This window comes from Saccoglossus kowalevskii, chromosome 14, assembly GCF_978046115.1.
Source record: "Saccoglossus kowalevskii chromosome 14, keSacKowa6.1, whole genome shotgun sequence".
NCBI classification, from domain to species: domain Eukaryota; kingdom Metazoa; phylum Hemichordata; class Enteropneusta; family Harrimaniidae; genus Saccoglossus; species Saccoglossus kowalevskii.
In genome coordinates, this window is record NC_140654.1 from 30,287,365 (window position 1) to 30,307,993 (window position 20,629).

Genomic DNA, 20,629 nt, shown 5'->3' on the forward strand with positions numbered 1-20,629 from the left:
TCAGCCTTAAAGTGGCCGCCATTTGGCTATCGTTAATGAGATCATGAAACAAATGCACATATCTATTTGTGACATTGATGTACCATGTGTGTGTGAAGTTTGAACTTTATCAATCCAGACATGTCTCGAATACGGATCCAGAACTGAATTCTTAGTTTGAGGAACATGTGTATGCCAACAATTATTTGAGATTTAAGTTTAAACCCTATTGTACATTATAGTGCGGTAGATATATGGGTCTCGTATAAACAAAACTGACAACCTTGTGCAGATCAAACGAGTACAAACTGAGGTATCGAAGGAGTCATTGGTGGTTATAAGTGTAAGTTGCGCTCAGGTCAAACATTATACTCTGATTTCCATAAGAGTGGTTTGTGGGAAAATCAATGTTTACCAACACAAATGTTGCACATGCACAGTGTGACAACCCTTGCCATTATAATGCCAGTCAGATAGTCTGGGACTGGTGTTTTGGATTTTGTGTGTCTGTCGTACATTTTTTGCAAGCAAGGACAAGTCATAATGGAAAATTTATTTACCACAATGTGTTTTTCATTCTTTTGACATGTCAAGTATTTTTGTCCTTAGCATGCTGAGCCAATTTCATTCAAACTTCGTATCAACATCGCTCATGGTTAGTTACTGATGATGATGCATGTCAGTTGTGATTTCATTCAAGATGGTCGATTGGTGGCCATTTTGTTTGTATTACAGATGTTGTTTTTAGATATACTTTCACAGGTTTGGTTTAAATTTGGTACAAGAGCAAGCCATTTGCATTAAAAAAAATTATATCCAGTGAAGTACAAGGCTTTATTTGACTTGAAACTTATTGCCCAAACCATCTAGATATTTTGGGGAAATCTTCATACTTTTGAAAGCATTCAATAGTGAATCCTGTCAGCAATTCAGCCTGGCAGTGAAACCTGTGAACCTGCCCCAAAACTGAATAAACTGGCTTAAATATCTACGATTACACTCACTTATTTCTCGCCAAATATGCTAATTTTCCCCAGACAGGTCTTGCATCCGCTATCACTTACCCTTGTTTGCCGCTTATAAACTCTAAAAATTCCTACGACAGTCATATACCGAAATTATGGCAAGATCTGAATAATCAACTTACCGGAACAAGTATTTTGAATTCAGTTGAGATGTGGACGTTTGAAGAATAGGTTTGTAATACCGATACTTTCAAAAATGAACAAGTACACAGTGAGACACTATACATTATAGAACAAAATTTTGACACATTGAGGTATATCCTTGCCATAGCAACAATAGTAAATTTCACTAAAACAGACAAAACATGATATTTTGTACATAGGTTTTCCCAGAACCGAGTATGATGACCCCATCCATTTATTTCTTCCTGTTTAAAACATGAAATGTCACTTTGAAGTAACGACCTACCTTAATGCACATTTTCAGATTGCATTGTGGGTACCATGGACACATTTTATCTAACACTGGAAATTCTAGTGTAATATAGGAACATGCAGACACATAATTAGTACCAGGATGGCAATAAAAACGACCGTTTCAAAGTTGTAAAAATTAGAATTTATTGTATTTATCCCTCTTAGCCAATAGAACCTCTTTAAAATACAAACTGTATATTAATAGGAAGGCACATGTATAGGTAGGAAACTGTACAACTGGAAAATAATAAACAAAAATGTTTATTTAAAAAATATGTGGAATAAAATGTACAAAATGTGATTGGAATATTTGTGTTTTAACCTTTGATATAATATTTACAATCTGGGTTGTTTTATGGCTAGCAAGATAATAAATTAAAAAAACAATTCTGTAAGCAGTACCAACAAAAAAATGAGACTCCCAATCTAGATTACGTATTTCAGATTTTAAAGACTCATACCTGTGTATGCAACAGACGGTCATAACATGTTGTTTACAAATAAATGTCTACCCATGAGCCTTTGCATTTTTAGCATGCACTGTGATCATTGCTTGGGACTCCTGTGTGTGCGCAGGTCACAACCTCTCCGCTTTAACATACTAGTACATCATGTATTGCTCTATTAAAAGTGCATCTCAGATAAGATCGTAGCCTGATTTATGTTTGTGAACACTGAAAATTCTGGTTGAGTTTAGAAAACTAGAAATACATCTCCATCAACGCATACACTCTATACTGTTTATTTTTTTAAAGATGAATATGGATGAAAACATATATTATTTGAATTGTTGATACTCCATCCTGTACACCAAATCAGAATATGATTTATGATAAAATAAAAATGTTCCATTTGCAGGACACACACAACAGTATTTGTTAAATCAAAATTACCGGAACTAATACGCATGTACAGTGATTGTTATTGTACACACCAAAACAACCAGTGCACGTACGTATTGGAGAATTTCATAGTTTCATCAAACGATTTCTCAGATTATGCTATCAAAAACAGCGTTTTCAATTCATGAAAAATCACAGTCCAATGTATCAATCTAAAATATTAAAAATTACATGTCCTCACCCATATAACATTAACATGCACGAGTATGAGCTTTTAATAGAGCAAGTACGGTATCACAAGATAATAGCATGGATTATCAAAACTATTCACATTAACACGCCAGCAAAATTTAAATGACTGATTGAAAATAATATCTACAATAATGTGTTTGAATATAGAAATCAAATTTATTGTGATTGTGGCAACTGGTGAATGAATCAAGATCAGTGTAAAATCTGTATTAAAAGCCGCATCCCTAATAGAAGTCTCACCCAATTTTTTTGAACAATTGAAAATCAAAAATTCACCATTTCTCATATGTGTAGATGCTCTAATAGAAGCCGCATCCTCTCTGTTGCATTGTACCATTTTAATAGAAGCTGTGGCTTCAAATACAGATTTTACAGTACCTTGTTTTGTTAGCTTCTATGTAATAAATAAATATACAAATATTTGAGTCCAAAACACATGCTTCCAATAGCAACAAGCAACAGGAAGATAAGTTGAAAACATTGCTCAACAAATATTCATCCCTTGTGATAATTTTAATTCATTTTCTATTTCAAATGGACTTTATAAAAATAACTTGTACATAACTGTAATATTCCATGATCAGTGCAGGCTTTATCTCAGTAAACCTGTATGAACAAATAGTCAAATGAAATATACAATACATAGTCTAGTGATTCAAACTGTGATTTTTAAAATAAACAAAAAGATAACTTGTTAAATACTGATTGATTGCTGGTGTAAATGTGTAAGTTGATTTGATAGATAAAACCATATTAAGAAATGTATGCACTGGTCATGTGACCAACAGCGTGAGTAGCCAAACAGTGACCGCGTTGTAGACGCACTAATGAGACAAGCCATGATATTGGCAATAATTCTCCACTTCAAACTTGAAAGTTCTCTGCTCGTCATACTAAAGCAGAGGGATTGTCGCGAGCGTGTTCTTGAAACTTGAGTTCCAAGTGGCGTACAGTATACAACAGATTGTTTATTTACATCAAAACATGTGTTCCTTGTAGTAGTAATATGACTAAAAATAAAAACGGCCGTTATTCGGCCATCTTTGATCTGATTATGAAACACACTGATATGTATGATGTATGTGCCAAATACGAATGAAAATGGTACATAAATTGTGGAAATATAGTAGTGAGGCCAAAAAGTCAGATGGCTGTCAATCGGCCATCCTTGACCAGATTTTGAAACAAATTGTCGTGGACATGCATTCTAACATGTATAAAGTACATGTATGTGCCAAATTTGAATGAAAACTGACAGAGCACGTCCAAGATACCGCATAAAAAAAACAAAAACAAGATGCCTGCCAGTTGACCATCTTTGATCCAATTGCAAAATGAATCGTCATGGACGTGTATCCTAACATGTATAATCTATGTACCAAGTTTGAATTACAACTGACAAAGCATGTCCAAAATACAACATTTAAAAAAAACAAGATGGCCAAGGGATTCTGAGATATTACTCCGGACGGACGCACAGACGCACGGACGGGGACCGAATAATAAGTCCCCGTTTTCGGACTTTGTCCGAACAGGGACTAAAAATAACAGATGGCCAGAAAATTTCAGTGTATTTTTTCAGGGCGAAGTTAATTTAAGCAGTGAAGTTGTATTAAAAAGCAGGTGTGGTTCTGGTTTATGAGTAGTCAGTATCAACAGATGGCATCAGAGAAAGATTTCTTGATGGGAAATTAAGTTTATCTTGTTTAGTACTTCAAATCAAAGTAAAACAACCAGTGTACAAGTAGTGAACATCACAGGCTCATCAGGGAGTTGTTTTGAGCTCAGAACAGCCCTCTGTCCTATAGTGTTAACATTCAGGTGCAGCATGATAGACTGACCAGCAAGTATTTACTCCATCACCATTATAGAGTAGGTTATTGTCCTGTGTATAGTTTTATTTAAATGGCAGTGTCTAAATATATACCCTGGTTTTTGTACATCTGCTGATGTCAATTACAAGCGAAAATTAAGAATTTTACAGTAATACATAGTTTATGTTCATTTCAATTAAAGGCTATACTGTAAAACCATTTATTTTACCAACTGTGCATTGTCTTAAAGGTTTAATAAAATATTATAAATCTTGACTAGGTAACTTTCTACTCACTAAAACATCTTGTGTGTTGTGTGAAAGGCGCGGACCAACCATTTGCAACACAAATCAAATGATTGGATTAAGAATTTGTCAGAATGGTGGAATATTGCTTTGAGATACCCTTATTTCATTAAAATTGACCATTATCAAAAGTGTATAGCTCATTAATTTGGTGTAAAAATATTTTCACATTTGTTGAATCTTGTGTGATGTTTTGACGTCACAATGGCGTTATAACCTTTGTTTGTCTCGTTTTTACATTCAATTTCTTGCATAACATCGATCTCGCTGTAAGAAAAATACAAGAAAAACAACACAACTTGAGTTTTCTTTATCTGAGATTTGTAAACAATCCATTCCCATGTCTGAATGGAAGCATAGCTTTATTTCCATATCACATGGACTGTTCTGAGTCATAGTTCTATATGCTCATGCAGGATTGTGGTAGACCAATAACAGAGTGTGAGGTTTTCCAGTATACTGCCCTCTATCATTTATATAATTAGATTCAACCTCTTTGTGGAAAATCTCATTTCTCATCAGAAATAATAAATTTTTGATTCATAATTGAAAGAATGTTATGTAAATTTGCATGACAAAAACAGTGCATTATGTTAAAAACATAAAGTGATTATTGCATTTTAGTAAAAACACCAATTCTGTTAGAATGAACTAGATTCAGTCCGCTAATACATGTACAAAGTCAACAGGGAAGAAACCTTTCCGATGTCGCTGGCCTTCTATTTCTCCAACCTATAAACAAAAAAAAACAATCAAACATTAAACAAATTCTTTGCATGACCAGATCTAAAGAAGTACTGGTACCAGTATTTAATAACATCCATATATACACTGTTATAATATGCAAAGATTATGGTATGAACTGCTTTGTTTCTAATTTCTTTTTGTATCATTCAATCCACGTAAAACAGGGCCATGTTTACTAATAAAGATGTGACTGACAGAAAATGCCAAATCTGTCAAAACAGTGAAATTGAAGATGAGAAACACTCTCCTTCAATGTAGTCATTACACAGAATTAAGAAGCACTTTTTTTTACAAATTTAACATTGTTCCTGATATCTGTTCAGCAGAACAGCATTTTATCAAATTTTTAAAAAGCACACATCAAGAAACCATTATTGAACTTGGTCAACTTATCTACAGTTATTTTCAAATGAGAGAACAAAGTTTGAATAAATAAATTTACCAGCTGTCTCATATCAGAACCATCAAAAAACAAGTCATTGAAAATGACACAGTCCCCGTTAAGTTCTCGTTGTGCTCGTCATATTAAAGCGGAGGGGTTGTCGCGAGCATGTCCTTGAAACTTGAGTTCCAAGTGGCGTATACAACAGATTATTTATTTATATCAAAACACGTGTTTCGTGTCATAGTAATATGGCCAAAATAAAAACAGCCGTTATTCAGCCATCTTTGATCTGATTATGAAACACACTGATATGTATGATGTATATGCCAAATACAAATGAAAATGGTACATAAATTGTGGAAATATAGTAGTAAGGCCAAAAAGTCAGATGGCTGTCAATCGGCCATCCTTTGAAACAAATTGTCATGGACATGCATCCTAACATGTATAAAGTACATGTATGTGCCAAATTTGAATGAAAACTGACAGAGCATGTCCAAGATACCGCATAAAAAAACAAAAACAAGATGCCTGCCAGTCGACCATCTTTGATCCAATTGCGAAATAAATCGTCATGGACATGTATTCTAACATGTATAATCTATGTACCAAGTTTGAATGACAACTGACAAAGCATGTCCAAAATACATGTACAACATTTTCAAAAAACAAGATGGCTGCCAGTCGGCCATTTGAATCGCTAAACCACTGCATGTGCATATGTCCCATATAAGGTACTAGGCACATGCAAAGAATGAACGGAATCGGTCCACAGGATTCTGAAATATGACGTTGGATAGACTGATGCACGGACAGACGGACGGTCGGACGGACAGACTCAGGAACTCACGGATGGTCGGGGACATGTATCCTAACATGTATGATCTATGTACTAAATTTGAATGAAAACTGACAAAGCATATCCAAAATACAACATTTTCAAAAAACAAAATGGCTGCCAGTCGGCTATCTTTGATACAATTGTGAAATAAATCATCATGGACATGTATCCTAACATGTATAATCTATGTACCAAGTTTGAATGAAAATTGACAAAGCATGTCCAAAATGCAACATTTTCAAAAAAACAAGATGGCTGCCAGTCGGCCATTTTGAATCGAATCACTAAACCACTGCATGTGCATATGTCCCACATAAGGTACAAGGCACATGCAAACAATGAACGGAATCGGTCCACAGGATTCTGAAATATGACGTTGGATAGACTGACGCACGGACAGACGGACACACGGACGGTCAGATGGACAGACTCAGGAACTCACGGATGGTCGGGGACATGTATCCTAACATGTATGATCTATGTACTAAATTTGAATGAAAACTGACAAAGCATGTCCAAAATACAACATTTTCAAAAAACAAAATGGCTGCCAGTTGGCCATCTTTGATCCAATTGTGAAATAAATCATCATGGACATGTATCCTAACATGTATAATCTATGTACCAAGTTTGAATGAAAACTGACAAAGCATGTCCAAAATACAACATTTTCAAAAAAAAAAGATGGCTGCCAGTCGGCCATTTTGAATCGAATCGCTAAACCACTGCATGTGCACATGTCCCACATAAAGTACTAGGCACATGCAAAGAATGAACGGTCCAAGGGATTCTGAGATATGACTCCAGACGGACGCACGGACACACGGACGGATGGAGACCGAATTATAAGTCCCCGTTTTCGGACTTCGTCTACACAATGCACTTATTTTACTTTTGTCTCAACTGAATTTTATTCTTTATTGTAATTTTATCTATATTTCAACAGAGATTCAACAACAATAAAGTTATTATTATTACAATTTGCAATAAAATGAGTACTGACACATATGGTCATACACCATGTAATTTGGTGTATATTTATAATAATAGGAGAAGGAGAAATTCACACTAGAGGGCTGTAAACTGAGAACTGACATCTCAGAGTACAATGAACTAAGTGTGTATTGGTCACCAAATCCAGGAGGAGAATAATGCACTGGAGAAGAGCACTTGTAACTAAGATGTTATTATTCAACTGCTAGGCCTGGAACTGAGTTTAAGTCCTTAGGAGATGTTCCATACAATGTATAACTAAACTTCTGTCATAGTCCATAGTCAAACAACAACACTACTTTTACAGACAGATGAAATAATTTTAGCGCTTTCTTTACAAAATAATGCTTGGTGAAACTTATAAACATAACATAGACACATACATATACATATACATATACAGCACCTAAAATTGTGTTACTGCAAAATATTTCAATGAAAATCAGTTTACACCATTAGTTTTTTGACATGAATGTGTTCTACGCATTCACTAACATTTTATTTCAGGCTGTGTATTCACAGTAATTTCTAAAAATGCATACTTGTTAGTAAGTAACTTCTCATAACATTTTGAGCAATAGTACTGGTCGTATACCTTATACTGTACTTTGGATACTATGAGAAATTATGTACAATAATTTTCTATACAATGAATGCTGTAACCTCAACTGGTTCCAGCCAGTTACTGGTACATTATGATGTCACAGCTAAAATCCATGGTGAATTTGTTTTGACAGAATTGTGTTGTCATGTTGTAGAAGTCACCTTTATAAAACATTGAAATAGTGCAATCTCATCAGGGTTCTGGTTTAAAAAGAGTTGCAATAGTAGCGATTAAATGTTAGAAGGCTTGCAGAGTCTTGTTGAAATTGTGATGACAAACACCAAAACATCAATCCATAAAGTGAATGTAGGAATAAAGAACTGAGATAAGAAGAATAACCAAATTAATTGAAACACCAGTATCTCAAAACAATTAATAAAACCTCTATAAAATATAAGATAAAACCTATTGACTGGTTCGTTCGTGGCCTAAGGTCTTATAGCTAATGCAAGCCAGACCGCTTTCCTGTACAACCTCGGGCTGCGAAAGCTGTATACCGTACACATTAAGATTAGGAGAAATATATCAATACAGCTCAACATTTTCAGTGAATTTCAGAAAAATTTATTATCACATAAAAGAAAAAACTTATGATTACGTTCAAAAGTTTCCTGGACAATAAGCCTTAATGTGGATAAAATGGAACCCCTGTATGATGTAGTACTGCAGTTATATTACCAGGGGTAATTATTGATTCATTGTGTTTGCAGAATGAACAGAATAATTGCGTTCATATTCATCATAACCATTGGCACAATACATTCTTATTGATCTTGTCAGTTTATTAAACACAACAGACAAGAAAAATGTTCTATACATTGCCCAATGCTCAGAACATGCTAATATCTGTAGAGTTTAATTGGAAGCTAAGATCACCTCACTGTTGCTTGGCAACCATGATGACATGAGTCCACACACCAGGAGCAACAAAGAATAACTCTTAAATTTATCATTACTGAGCATGTTACTGCACATATGTGCAAGGCATTATGGGAAACAATTTACCATTGCATTTAACGAAAACTATTATCATACTGTAACTCATTAAATTAAATGTCAGTTTTTTTAAATGTTTGCATAATACTCTAGAGTTATACCAACAATAATATTACTTTTCATCCCATGTCACTGGGAAAAATTTTGAGATGTGAATTCTATCACGGAAACCAGACTTTTGTTTCTCAAAAAAACTATCGATGACCATACCCCCCCCCCCCCCCCATTTTCGGTATCCTATTAGAATCAACCCAGTTAAAGAAAGGGTGAAAAAGTCCACATATAATTTTTCATTTGGACTCAACCTTCTTTTGGCATTTACCAAACTTTGCATGATGCTCTGAACATGCTGAGATGTGTAATGTAAATGCACCTAATTAGGGCAAGAGTTGACAGGAAGCCATGATCACCCTATTGTTGCTCGGCAACCATGATTACTTTATGTTACTCACCCACCACTCTGCATCTGCCTCATCTGTAACAATTATTATTTCATTTTCTTTAAATGTGATTTCATCTTCATTGTCAGCATCACAATCATACAGTGCTTGTACCCTTTTTACTTTCTTCTGATGTGAAAAACAAAATGATATTACTTGAATAATCCGTGACTATTGAGTCTTTAAAAGTGCTTCTTTTACTCATGACATAGTTTATACATGTACCTGCAGTGACAATGTTGTCTGTAATGTTTATGTACATACAATGAAGGAGAGCATATAGTTGAACTTACTTGCAGCCTCGGTTTAGGAACAGGAACTGGAGGAACCCGAGTAGACGATTGGATGGAACTGGTCATGTGACTACTACCAGCCAATGCAGTATTCCTGGGTAATGCTGAAGAAAATGGGAATAGAATAGGTTTGTCACCTTCACAATCAGTGTTAGGTCTGACTGACCGTATTTGCCTTCCTCACAGTCAAACTTTGGACCAGAAACAGCTTTTTTTAGTCTTACACTGTTTTTTAAATCAAATATTTATAAAACAATATTATCAATTTGTTTTTTTCAACTTTATGCTATTCTGTACTTACTGACTGACTGAGAGTGTTGTGGTTGAGACTGTGTTCGTGACGGTATGTGAGTACTTATTGGTCTTCCTTTCAGTGCAGATTGATCACTAGAGAATAGAGAAGAAAGTCGGTGAGTAAATTAGTGGTATTAGGATGGAATAATACCTTGCTCAAGAACACAAATACATGAAAGTTGCAAGATTCAAGCAAATAAACCTCCGGTTGTGAGCCATGATACTACAAAGCCTCCATAATAATGAATCAACTTTAATCCATATTATGTACTTACCTTTTCTGCATGTGCTCTATTAAACTATTGGTCTTTGGTGGAGGTATTGGTGGTGAGTCTGCAAAGTAAGTGGCATATCAAAATGTTATTATCATTGGTTATCATCAAAATAGTCTGACATGTAGGCGGGACTGGCACCCTTGCCAGCCGAACAGCATCAGACCCCCCTCCCCAACGCCAGACAGAATAGAGTATGTCTCGTCGGCAACATCAATACTGCGAATTTCACGCCTTTTTGCAATGAGTTTCGATGAATATTCATTTTTAACACCATCAATCAAAGCTGTGTTTGCATTGTCGGCAAAAAATCACAGACTGTTTTCATCAAGATGATAAACATTTGGCGCCGGGCAGAAATAAACTCTGCCGTGAATGGTTACTCTTTGATGGCTTTCACTATCTGACGTTCCCTCAATTTGTTTGGTACCGACATCGTCAGGGTAAGTGAAAAACTTCATTGTTCTGTCAGGCATGTGTTGGGTTTGGAACACCACAGAGGGCGCAACTCATGCGCCTATGTCAGGCTATGAAAAATAGATGAACAAAACACCTTCCCTATAAATTGCGCCCTCTAGTGGCAAACTACATCTATGATAAAATTGAGTGACACAAAAGCCCACATTTATGTTTTTGAAAGATTTACTATAACAACCAAATACAGATTTGAAAGACATTTTAACATCAATAGACCACTTTTCTGGAAGTAAAAAATACGGGATTTCGCATATATGAGCATATTGTTTTGGGGTTTAACATAAACTTGCATGTGTGATATTGCGCTTGTACCAATTAACATGAAACAAGTCATTGAAAATGACACAGTCCCCGTTAAGTTCTCTTTGTGCTTGTCATATTAAAGCGGAGGGGTTGTCGCAAGCGTGTCCTTGAAACTTGAGTTCCAAGTGGCATATACAACAGATTGTTTATTTACATGAAAACACATGTTTCGTGTCATAGTAATATGGCCAAAATAAAAACAGCCGTTATTCAGCCATCTTTGATCTGATTATGAAACACAGAGATATGTATGATGTATGTGCCAAATACGAATGAAAATGGTACATAAATTGTGGAAATATAGTAGTAAGGCCAAAAAGTCAGATGGCTGTCAAACGGCCATCCTTGACCAGATTTTGAAACAAATTGTCATGGACATGCATCCTAACATGTATAAAGTACATGTATGTGCCAAATTTGAATGAAAACTGACAGAGCACATCCAAGATACCGCATAAAAAAACAAAAACAAGATGCCTACCAGTCGACCATCTTTGATCCAATTGCGAAATATATCGTCATGGACATGTATCCTAACATGTATAATCTATGTACCAAGTTTGAATGAAAACTGACAAAACATGTCCAAAATACAACATTTTCAAAAAACAAGATGGCTGCCAGTCGGCCATTTTGAATCGAATCGCTAAACCACTGCATGTGCATATGTCCCACATAATGTACTAGGCACATGCAAAGAATGAACGGAATCGGTCCAAGGGATTCTGAGATATGACTCCGGACGGATGCACGGACGCACAGACGCTCGGACACACGGACGGACTGAGACCGAATTATAAGTCCCCGTTTTTGGACTTCGTCCAAACGGGGACTAATTAACATGACTCCTTTTATCGAATATTAACAGTCTCTACTAAAACCCCAGTCTCACTACTTCCAGGGAAAGTGGTCTATACAGATCATTATGACATCACAAAAACCGTTTGTCACTAGAGGGGGCTTATAGGAATGATGCGTACACATTTCATATATTTTCAATGTTCCACTATCTCAAACAGAATTGCTTGTGTATACTCAGTAATTCAGTAAACATATGTTTGTACATCCAGAAACACATTAAGGTTAGAATTACATGTACCTCTAGATGAAGCAACTCTCACTGGAGGTTGTGGAGGTGGTGGGCTTGGCGGAGGAATCGGATCTGATTCTGTCCGTGGACGACCATCTCCAGGAGGAGGGGGAGGAGGTCGTTTTCTTCTTGATGCATGCGGTGGAGGAGGTGGTGGTGGATATGAATCTGAAACACACAAAAAAAAACGCTTTTTTTAAAAATGTGACAAGTAGTTTTCATTTTATTCAATCTGCTTAAAAACAAAGAAAAAAATTGTTTTGGCTTTTGAGTATAATTTTTTTTTCTTTTACCACTGTGTTTGTAATTTTATTTTATTGTGAAAACCGCACATAGATCTGATCAACTCTGATGAGGAGTCTCGTTCAAATCTTGCAATTTCATTTCATTTCACTCAGAATGTATGTTTCAAACAGCAAAGTATTATGTTGTATATATCGTGAAACTTGAGTAATTCACGGTTGTAGAAATATTTTATCTCTCATGCGCAAATTAAAAGAATAGTTTTGGATTGATTCAATAAATTCATTATTCCAAATTAAAAACAGATAATGGAACTTTTCCCAAGATGTGATCTGCCATCATCAGGTTTAGAGAGAAGTTCATGTATACAGCACAGTGAGCTTTGTGGAAAGTCCACAAATCCAGCAAATAACAATGTTATAATAATATGACTAATTAATTTTAATAAAATTGAGTTTTCAGAGTACACAATATGAAGTAAAACATTATTTGATTGGTTGAGAGATTTATACTCTGAAGCGATCACATGAACAAAAGTTTCTACTGGAGTTCAACTGATAATCATCAAAATTTAAAGATTTCAAAAACGCAGATTTTGTCAGATTGCACTTTTACTATGACCAAAAAGAAGATTGTCAGAGATAATACGTTTTTTTATTGGAGAATAACTGAGCAAAATACATTGTTCACTCACAGGGAAATGTTAGTTAATGAACCATTGAATTTCAGAATAGTGAAGGCACTCAATTTTGGTCTCATTGAAATAGTGTAGTGAGCAATACGGCAACCAAGGCGTTTACAGACTCTATGAATTGTGAACTCTGACCTTATAACAGTAGACAAACACACACACACTGTATGAATACTGCTGGGACTGGTATGTGTCTGCATGCAGTTGAAATTACCTTTGTATCTTGTTGCTGGTGTAGGTTTTTCACCATTACTATCTTCACTACTGACCATGCCACCTGTTGTAGCAGCTTTGTCACGTCGACTTCCGGATGACTGAGATCTGTCGCGTAATAATACAACAGATGAATGTCCATTGGTCTCATTGGATGGTAGCGTTGTGATAGTAACAGGTCTCTTACACTTAACTCTTTTCACTGGACTCTACAGAGAAAGAAACAAAATTATTAGTATAAACAATTAGCTTTCTAGTATTCAGGTTTAGGAAACAAGCTACAAATTATATATACTCAAATTGTCTCTGCCACACAATAACGTTTTCACCACCAGACTTTCTTGTCTAAATTTTTCTGCACGTTTTTTTTTTTATATATTCTTCAATATTTCTGGAAATGATATATCTATTTTTCAATAATTTCTTGACAATTTATAATTTGCAACATGTCTAGATCAAAATATTTGAATAAATATATCGCTGGTCTCTTTTAACAAAAAGTCATTCATATTTGTGTTTAATGTCGTATCTACATGACAGTTGTGACAAGTACACAACCTTATTGCATTTTGGTTTTGATTTCTGCATTTCAGTAATAATCACACTGAGGGTAAATGGCTCAGTGACTATACAAAGTACAACAAACCTTAACTCTTTCCTCCAGTTCATCATCATCACTGAATTCAACACCATCATCATTACTATCCTCCGAGAATCCCCATGCTACATTCACGTTCTCACACTGCCCATACTTTCCAATTGCTGCATCTTTCAATAAATCCACACACTGGTTGTACTGCAATTCTTGAGCTATGTCTAATGGAGTCTCTCCCTTCTTATTCACTGTTACAAAGTTAATTAAGTATATTTTTGTTTAAATATATTTGTTGAAGAGTAGTATGCATGTCAACTTGAAGGAGGAGAATAGAGGGTGATACAAAAGTCCATGATGAAACAGACACTAGTAATATACATTGCTGCAGGGTAACAATAGACAAGGGTTGGGTGTACAAAGTGTTGTGAGTAGGTCACAGGCCCTTCATCACCTTCATTGACAAGTAACTATGCACATACTGAATATTTTATGGGTACATAGCATATTGTAGAAATTTGACCAGTATGAGGTTAGTTGACATTAGATATTTCACTGCAACTTGGGTGTCATAGTCTGCAGTGCAGGTACTAAGATTTATTATAAGTATTTTCACATGCAAATAGTGATTTCTTTTCACTCACAATTTTACAGTGTGGACTAAAAAATGTATACAACTGTCACCCATAGCAACAGACAATTGACGCAAAGAAGACGTGTATTTAAACTTAGATGATGACGTAAATAATAACAGAACAACATGATACTTACCTATATCAGACTTAATTCCACTTCTGAGTAATATTTTAAGACTTTCTGGTCTGTCTAGCATTGAACATATATGCAGTGCTGAATTACCGTCTTTTGATTTCCTATCAACCTGTATACTATTCTGTACAATAAAATCCACTATGTATAGATTTCTATAGTCTTGGTTGTCCACGGCAAGATGTAATGCTGTCTGTTCATTGAGCTACATGGAAACAAAAATGGCATTTTACTATTTACTAATTTTCACTGGGTTTAAATTTCGCTGATTTATCATTTCAGGCATATTCACGGTTTTAGCATTTAGATAACGTGTTCTATGCTAAATTTTACATATTTACTGTGTTTCAATTTAGTGCATTTTCAAGTCAGCAAAATAAGCAAAATTAAAACCCAGTGAATAATTAACCCTTTTACAGTAGTATAGTTGAATCAGAACCATGTTCTCACTAGAAAAAGTTATGTTGACATAAGTTGCGATCCTATAATCTTGTGTTTACACCAAAATTTATACATGAGTTGTAAATATGGCAGTCACTAAATAATGCACACAAAGGCATAGATAACAATGTTTTGTTTTTTTCAATTGAGCGTTAATAGTTGACAACTCTGGGTCACGTAAAATGTCATAGTAACATACATATAAACTTGTTGAAAGATGGAGCTAATATTGTTTTAGCACTATAATTTTTACAAAATAGTAACGCTGGTGCCGATACTCCTTAAACTCCACCATTTTCAAACCTCTTTACATTAACTAAATAGTTACGTTGGCATTAAATCTGAATATGGTACAAGACAATTTGTCAAAGTTTTCAAATTTCAATGTTTTTCTGTGCATTTGAATGCTATTATTTTTTAATAGTCTTTCAAAGCACATGTATTCTAGAGCCACAATAATTTGAAACAATGCACAATTTGTGCTAATTCAGACAAGCAAAATATGTCACATAATAGTTTTGAGCCCCCTATAAAACTTTAGGAATGCTCTCAGGGAGAAATTTTAATGAGTTCTGTTTAAATGTCAGCATGTTTTATTTCTTTTTTATATAGGACACATGTGGAGTTAGGCAAGAATGGTATTGATTTGCAGAGTTAGGCGAAAGTAACTTACATGGTTAGGTAAAACAGTCATGAGATCCACACCCTCTGCAAACACTTGTAATAAACCTCGGATATCAGACGATTCTACTGCTCGCTCTAAATAATGTAAATTTGTTTCCAAACTGAAATTTGTTTTTTCTACATATTTATGTTGTTCATATTTTGATCTAATAAAAGCACCTTTTTCATCACTGAAAAAAAATGTACAATATGAATTAATAAGTAAAAACAAATAGACAACAGATACAACAGTTCCTTTCAAGATAACAATCAGAAATGTTTAGATGTTGGCCATGCCAAGTATTACAGCGAGCGCAAGATATTTACATACACCTAACTCCCATACGCAGAGGGCAATTACCGAGGGACTTTGCAACATACCCAGACACTTTCCTAGACACTCCAATGACCGTTGTAGACACAATAAAGTTACATATCCGCTCACAAGACAGTTTAAATCAAAACTCTGGACGAAGATTGCCTTTGATGTGTGGCCACGAGGAACGAGGGGTAGCCCAATTAAACTTTCCCTGGAATCTTCTACTCAGTTTCACCTACACACCGTCACCATATACCAGTTTCAAATATCCTACAGATCTCAGACAAAATTCGATAAACTCAAAAATTTCTTGCGTAACATTCAGTCGACGACGGCTGCTACTCCTCTTGGAATGTATCCAACCGCTGCGACAGAAATGCTGCACAATTGCTTGAACCGTAGCCCTCGCTAGTCCAAATTGTTCAAAATCAGAAACTGCATTGAAAACTAAACTGTTCTCACAAGGGTAATTTCATTATATGTTTATGTATTTGTATCAACTAGGTTTATTATTTTCGCGAAACGTTCAAAATAGAATGAACAACCATATGTATGCATGAAATAATAAAGTGTCCGATATCAACAATGAGTAAAACGTGATTGTTTGATGAATGTTTGACTGGACACTTACACGTTATAATAGTTGAAGCCAACTGAAACGCTGGTCCTTTTTTTTTGATTAACCGTCATTTACGCTTGTATGTAACTTTATTGCGTTGGAGCGTCTAGGAAAGTGTCTAGGGATGTTGCAAAGTCTCTCGGTATATATACATGTATATAATTACCTACCGGGTGCGGGAGTTAGGTGTATGTAAATATCTTGCGCTCGCTGTAAGCCATATTGGATCATAACATTATTAAGCCATATTGAATCACATCACTATTAAGCCATATTGGAACGCGTCATTATTAAGCAATATTGGGTCACATATTTGATTTTAAGATAATCACCAACAATTTGGATTTTGTAAAAAAAATATAAAAATTGAAGCTAACAAAGTATATATACTTACACTGAGGAGGTTGGTGTCGGTTTTTGATTCAAGTCAAGTGTTTTTTCCATGATGTCATTAAACATACTATTTCCTATAGTTGTTGCCAGCTGTGAATATCATATAGAGAAATAAACAATTCATTGGAAATAACTCAGTCCTTGTTGGAATTTAGGGAAATGTTAATCAGAAAATACTATTACTAATATAGGCACATACAGAAAATAATATACAAATATGGGCATATAACTACCAAATAAGGATGTAACAAAAACTCACCAGTAATTGTGCTGTTCCAGGTTTATCTAATTCTAAAGACTGCACTCTTGAAATATGAACACCCATATCTCTATGTCCACCACTACATTCTATACAAACTAACACACCAAGGTTGGTGGACAACCACATAGGATCTGTAAAAATAAGGCGATTATAATTAGGAACCACCTAGGAGACTTCTGAAAAGCACATAATTAGGGACCACCTAGGGGAAATGAGGAAATCACATATATCAGGACCATCTAGAACACTTGTGGAAATCACATAATCGGGAGACATGTAAAAATCACAAAATTAGGAATCACCTAGGAGACTTGAGGAAATCACATATATATGGGGACTATGTAAGAGATATGTAGAAATCGTGTAATTAGGGACCACCAAGGAAACATGTAAAAATCACATAATTAGGGACCACATCGGAGATTTCACATATATGGGGATTATGTAGAAATCACGTAGTTAAGGAGTACATATGTAATCGAGAGATGTAAAGAAACACAAAAAAAAAACATGTAAATAATTAAGCTATAGATCGTGATAACTAATGTTTAGAGTTAAGTCTTGAAGCTTATCATCATTTTGTTGGTCTTACTGATATCAAGCTAAATATAAACAAGACATGAAATGTCACAGTCCCCGTTATTTGATTATAAAGTTGTACAAGGAACATCTGCAAACAGGTGAATAAATATGTACTCTTTGTGGTTACAACTCATCATAAAGTGATTTCCGATGATCTAGTTTTGTACTGACAACTAAAAACTTCCACTGACCCATGTTCAGAATCTCAGAGTACACAAGTGCAACAAAACTATTTGTCATACATGTATACTTGCTCAAGAAACTGCATTCATAAATCTGAGTGAACCTTGATGTACATGACTTCTTTGTTAATCAGGTCTTAGTATATTACCAGGACCTGGGTTTGTTTCAACATCACCACTGGGCATCAGAATTATTCTCATGTTGTCAAATACAATTTGTTATTAAAACAGTAAGGTTTATTATTTAAAATGTATTCATTGTACATAGAACAACATCTGTTAATTTAAACAATTTTAAAAGCTATGTTTTCAGAGCAAGTAAAGGTTGGTCTGCTCATAACCTTCAATGGAGAAGTAACAATAATTGTTTGAAGTCTTTTTAGTGCAGTGATATTATTGCATTTCAATTATAAATGGGTATAAAATACTGTAAACCATTTAATTTTGACTTCTAGATATATTCAGGATTTTATGAAATTTGTGTACAACATTTCAATAAAGTCCCTGACACTCCATGTTGTAGGAACCCAGAAAAAATTCAGTTCACATCACCACTGTAAAAAAAAAAAAGTTTAAAATGAGTATTGTTAAAGATATACACATGTGGGTTCATAAGACATATGTACCAATCTGAGTGGTTCTAGAGATTAGTATCACAAGATTTTACTCTCTGTGATTCAATATCAGCCCTATGTATATCCCTGTGTTGATCAGGTGAACTAATTGACAATGGCCCTACAGGTATCGCTATGAAATCACAGTAGTTTTGTATTCTTCTTGCATTTCGACCATGGAAAAATATTTGTTTTTGAAAGTGGCCGAATTATTAGAAAAAAAACAGAAACTATTTTTTTAGTATGAGTTCTAGTAACTGAAATGCAGGATTGAAAAAGAACAAGACAATACGCAGGATTGATAAACCTTCAGCGAGCACTCCTGAAATTTCAGATCATTGGTACAATGTTTTTGGATACATTCAATGACCTAATACATAAAATCACATTTGTTATTGCTCAATCACTTGACCCTGTATGGCACAAGATTGCAAGCTTCTATCATAAAATTGGGTTATTTATTTGATGCAACGAAACATACATTCACAGCAGACAGAAATTCGTTTGAGATATTACTGGATTTTTGTATTCAGTTTTCCATTTCAACCACCATCATCACTTAGTAAGCTGTGATCGCGCATTGGGATACTGACTGTGCATAAATGCGCAGTGTAGTGTCATCAGAAGACTGATTGTTTGAGAATATTTTGCACCATTACACCATTTCAAATATTATATTAATTCACAGACAACAAAATAAAGATTTTCAATAACACCTGTTTTCCCACAGTTGATGATTGTATGGCAATTACAAGGCTTCGGCAGTTTTACTTTGGAAGAAGTTGAAAACAGGTAACAGGAAGGGGCTACATGACTACATCTTTTTTTTTCGAATTTTAATCAAGCATGATTTTTTTAATTTTTTTGTTTGTTTTACAAATGTCTATTTCAGGGCAACAGAAACAAAAACAATATATGTGTAGGTAGGCATTTTAACAATTGCACAATTAATATTGGATGAAAACGTCATTACCGATATAAATCATAATCATAATCAAAAATAAGATCACATTTAATTTAGTCAGTTTTCATAATGAAATGCATAATAACATGTACTTATAAATTTGAATAAGGTTCAACAGACTTGTCATTTAGTGCCAGTTTATACACCATAAAACCTCTGGTTTAGGTGTCACACTCAGAGAAGAGTGAAATGCCTTTGGTTCATAGGCATCGCGAAATGTTGGAATTGAATCCCCCCAAAAAATTCACATACTGTAACATGCATTATTTTTTTATAATCTTGTTGATAACGAAAAGTAAAGTATGTTCTAAAAGAAGTTTCGAATAAATACAAACACGAATACATTGCTCAATCTGCACAATCTGGTCATTCTGTGTTTCGCAAGTGAATAACTTACTTGTTTTCGAAGTGTTGCAATTGTTGATTATTATTCAGTAATGATTATAATAACGTACAAAAATTTAATTCGTTGAATTTTATATAAATTGGAAGTAATATTCAACTTAGTTTCATCGTAAACGAATGATTTCTGTTGAATGTAAATGCTCGAAGAGATACGATATCTGCCATGTTCTCATTTACACGTGGTTCATTTAAATATGTTAATAATAACTTTATTACACAACTGCACCATCAGTGGGTGCTGTATGGTAAGGATACAGATCAGAAAAAACAAACACAAATAAACGAAAACAACAAAAGTTTCAAAAATTA

At 34.7% G+C, this 20,629-nt stretch overlaps 1 protein-coding gene across 1 annotated transcript in view; it reads right to left on the minus strand.

Annotated features, from left to right (window-relative positions):
* Window positions 1-1,540: 1,540 nt before the first annotated feature.
* The window catches only part of LOC100370454 (arf-GAP with SH3 domain, ANK repeat and PH domain-containing protein 2-like), a 95,638-nt gene continuing 76,549 nt past the window's right edge, over window positions 1,541-20,629 (minus strand). Inside the window, exons 11-22 of the mRNA XM_078008387.2 lie at window positions 17,571-17,704; window positions 17,313-17,401; window positions 15,991-16,171; window positions 14,880-15,081; window positions 14,163-14,359; window positions 13,518-13,725; window positions 12,379-12,537; window positions 10,503-10,560; window positions 10,235-10,320; window positions 9,934-10,037; window positions 9,653-9,769; window positions 1,541-5,366 (exon numbers count right to left, since the gene is read on the minus strand). Coding sequence (XP_077864513.2) covers window positions 5,292-5,366; window positions 9,653-9,769; window positions 9,934-10,037; window positions 10,235-10,320; window positions 10,503-10,560; window positions 12,379-12,537; window positions 13,518-13,725; window positions 14,163-14,359; window positions 14,880-15,081; window positions 15,991-16,171; window positions 17,313-17,401; window positions 17,571-17,704 — 1,610 coding nt within the window. The 3' untranslated portion in view covers window positions 1,541-5,291. The remainder of the gene's footprint in view (window positions 5,367-9,652; window positions 9,770-9,933; window positions 10,038-10,234; window positions 10,321-10,502; window positions 10,561-12,378; window positions 12,538-13,517; window positions 13,726-14,162; window positions 14,360-14,879; window positions 15,082-15,990; window positions 16,172-17,312; window positions 17,402-17,570; window positions 17,705-20,629) is intronic.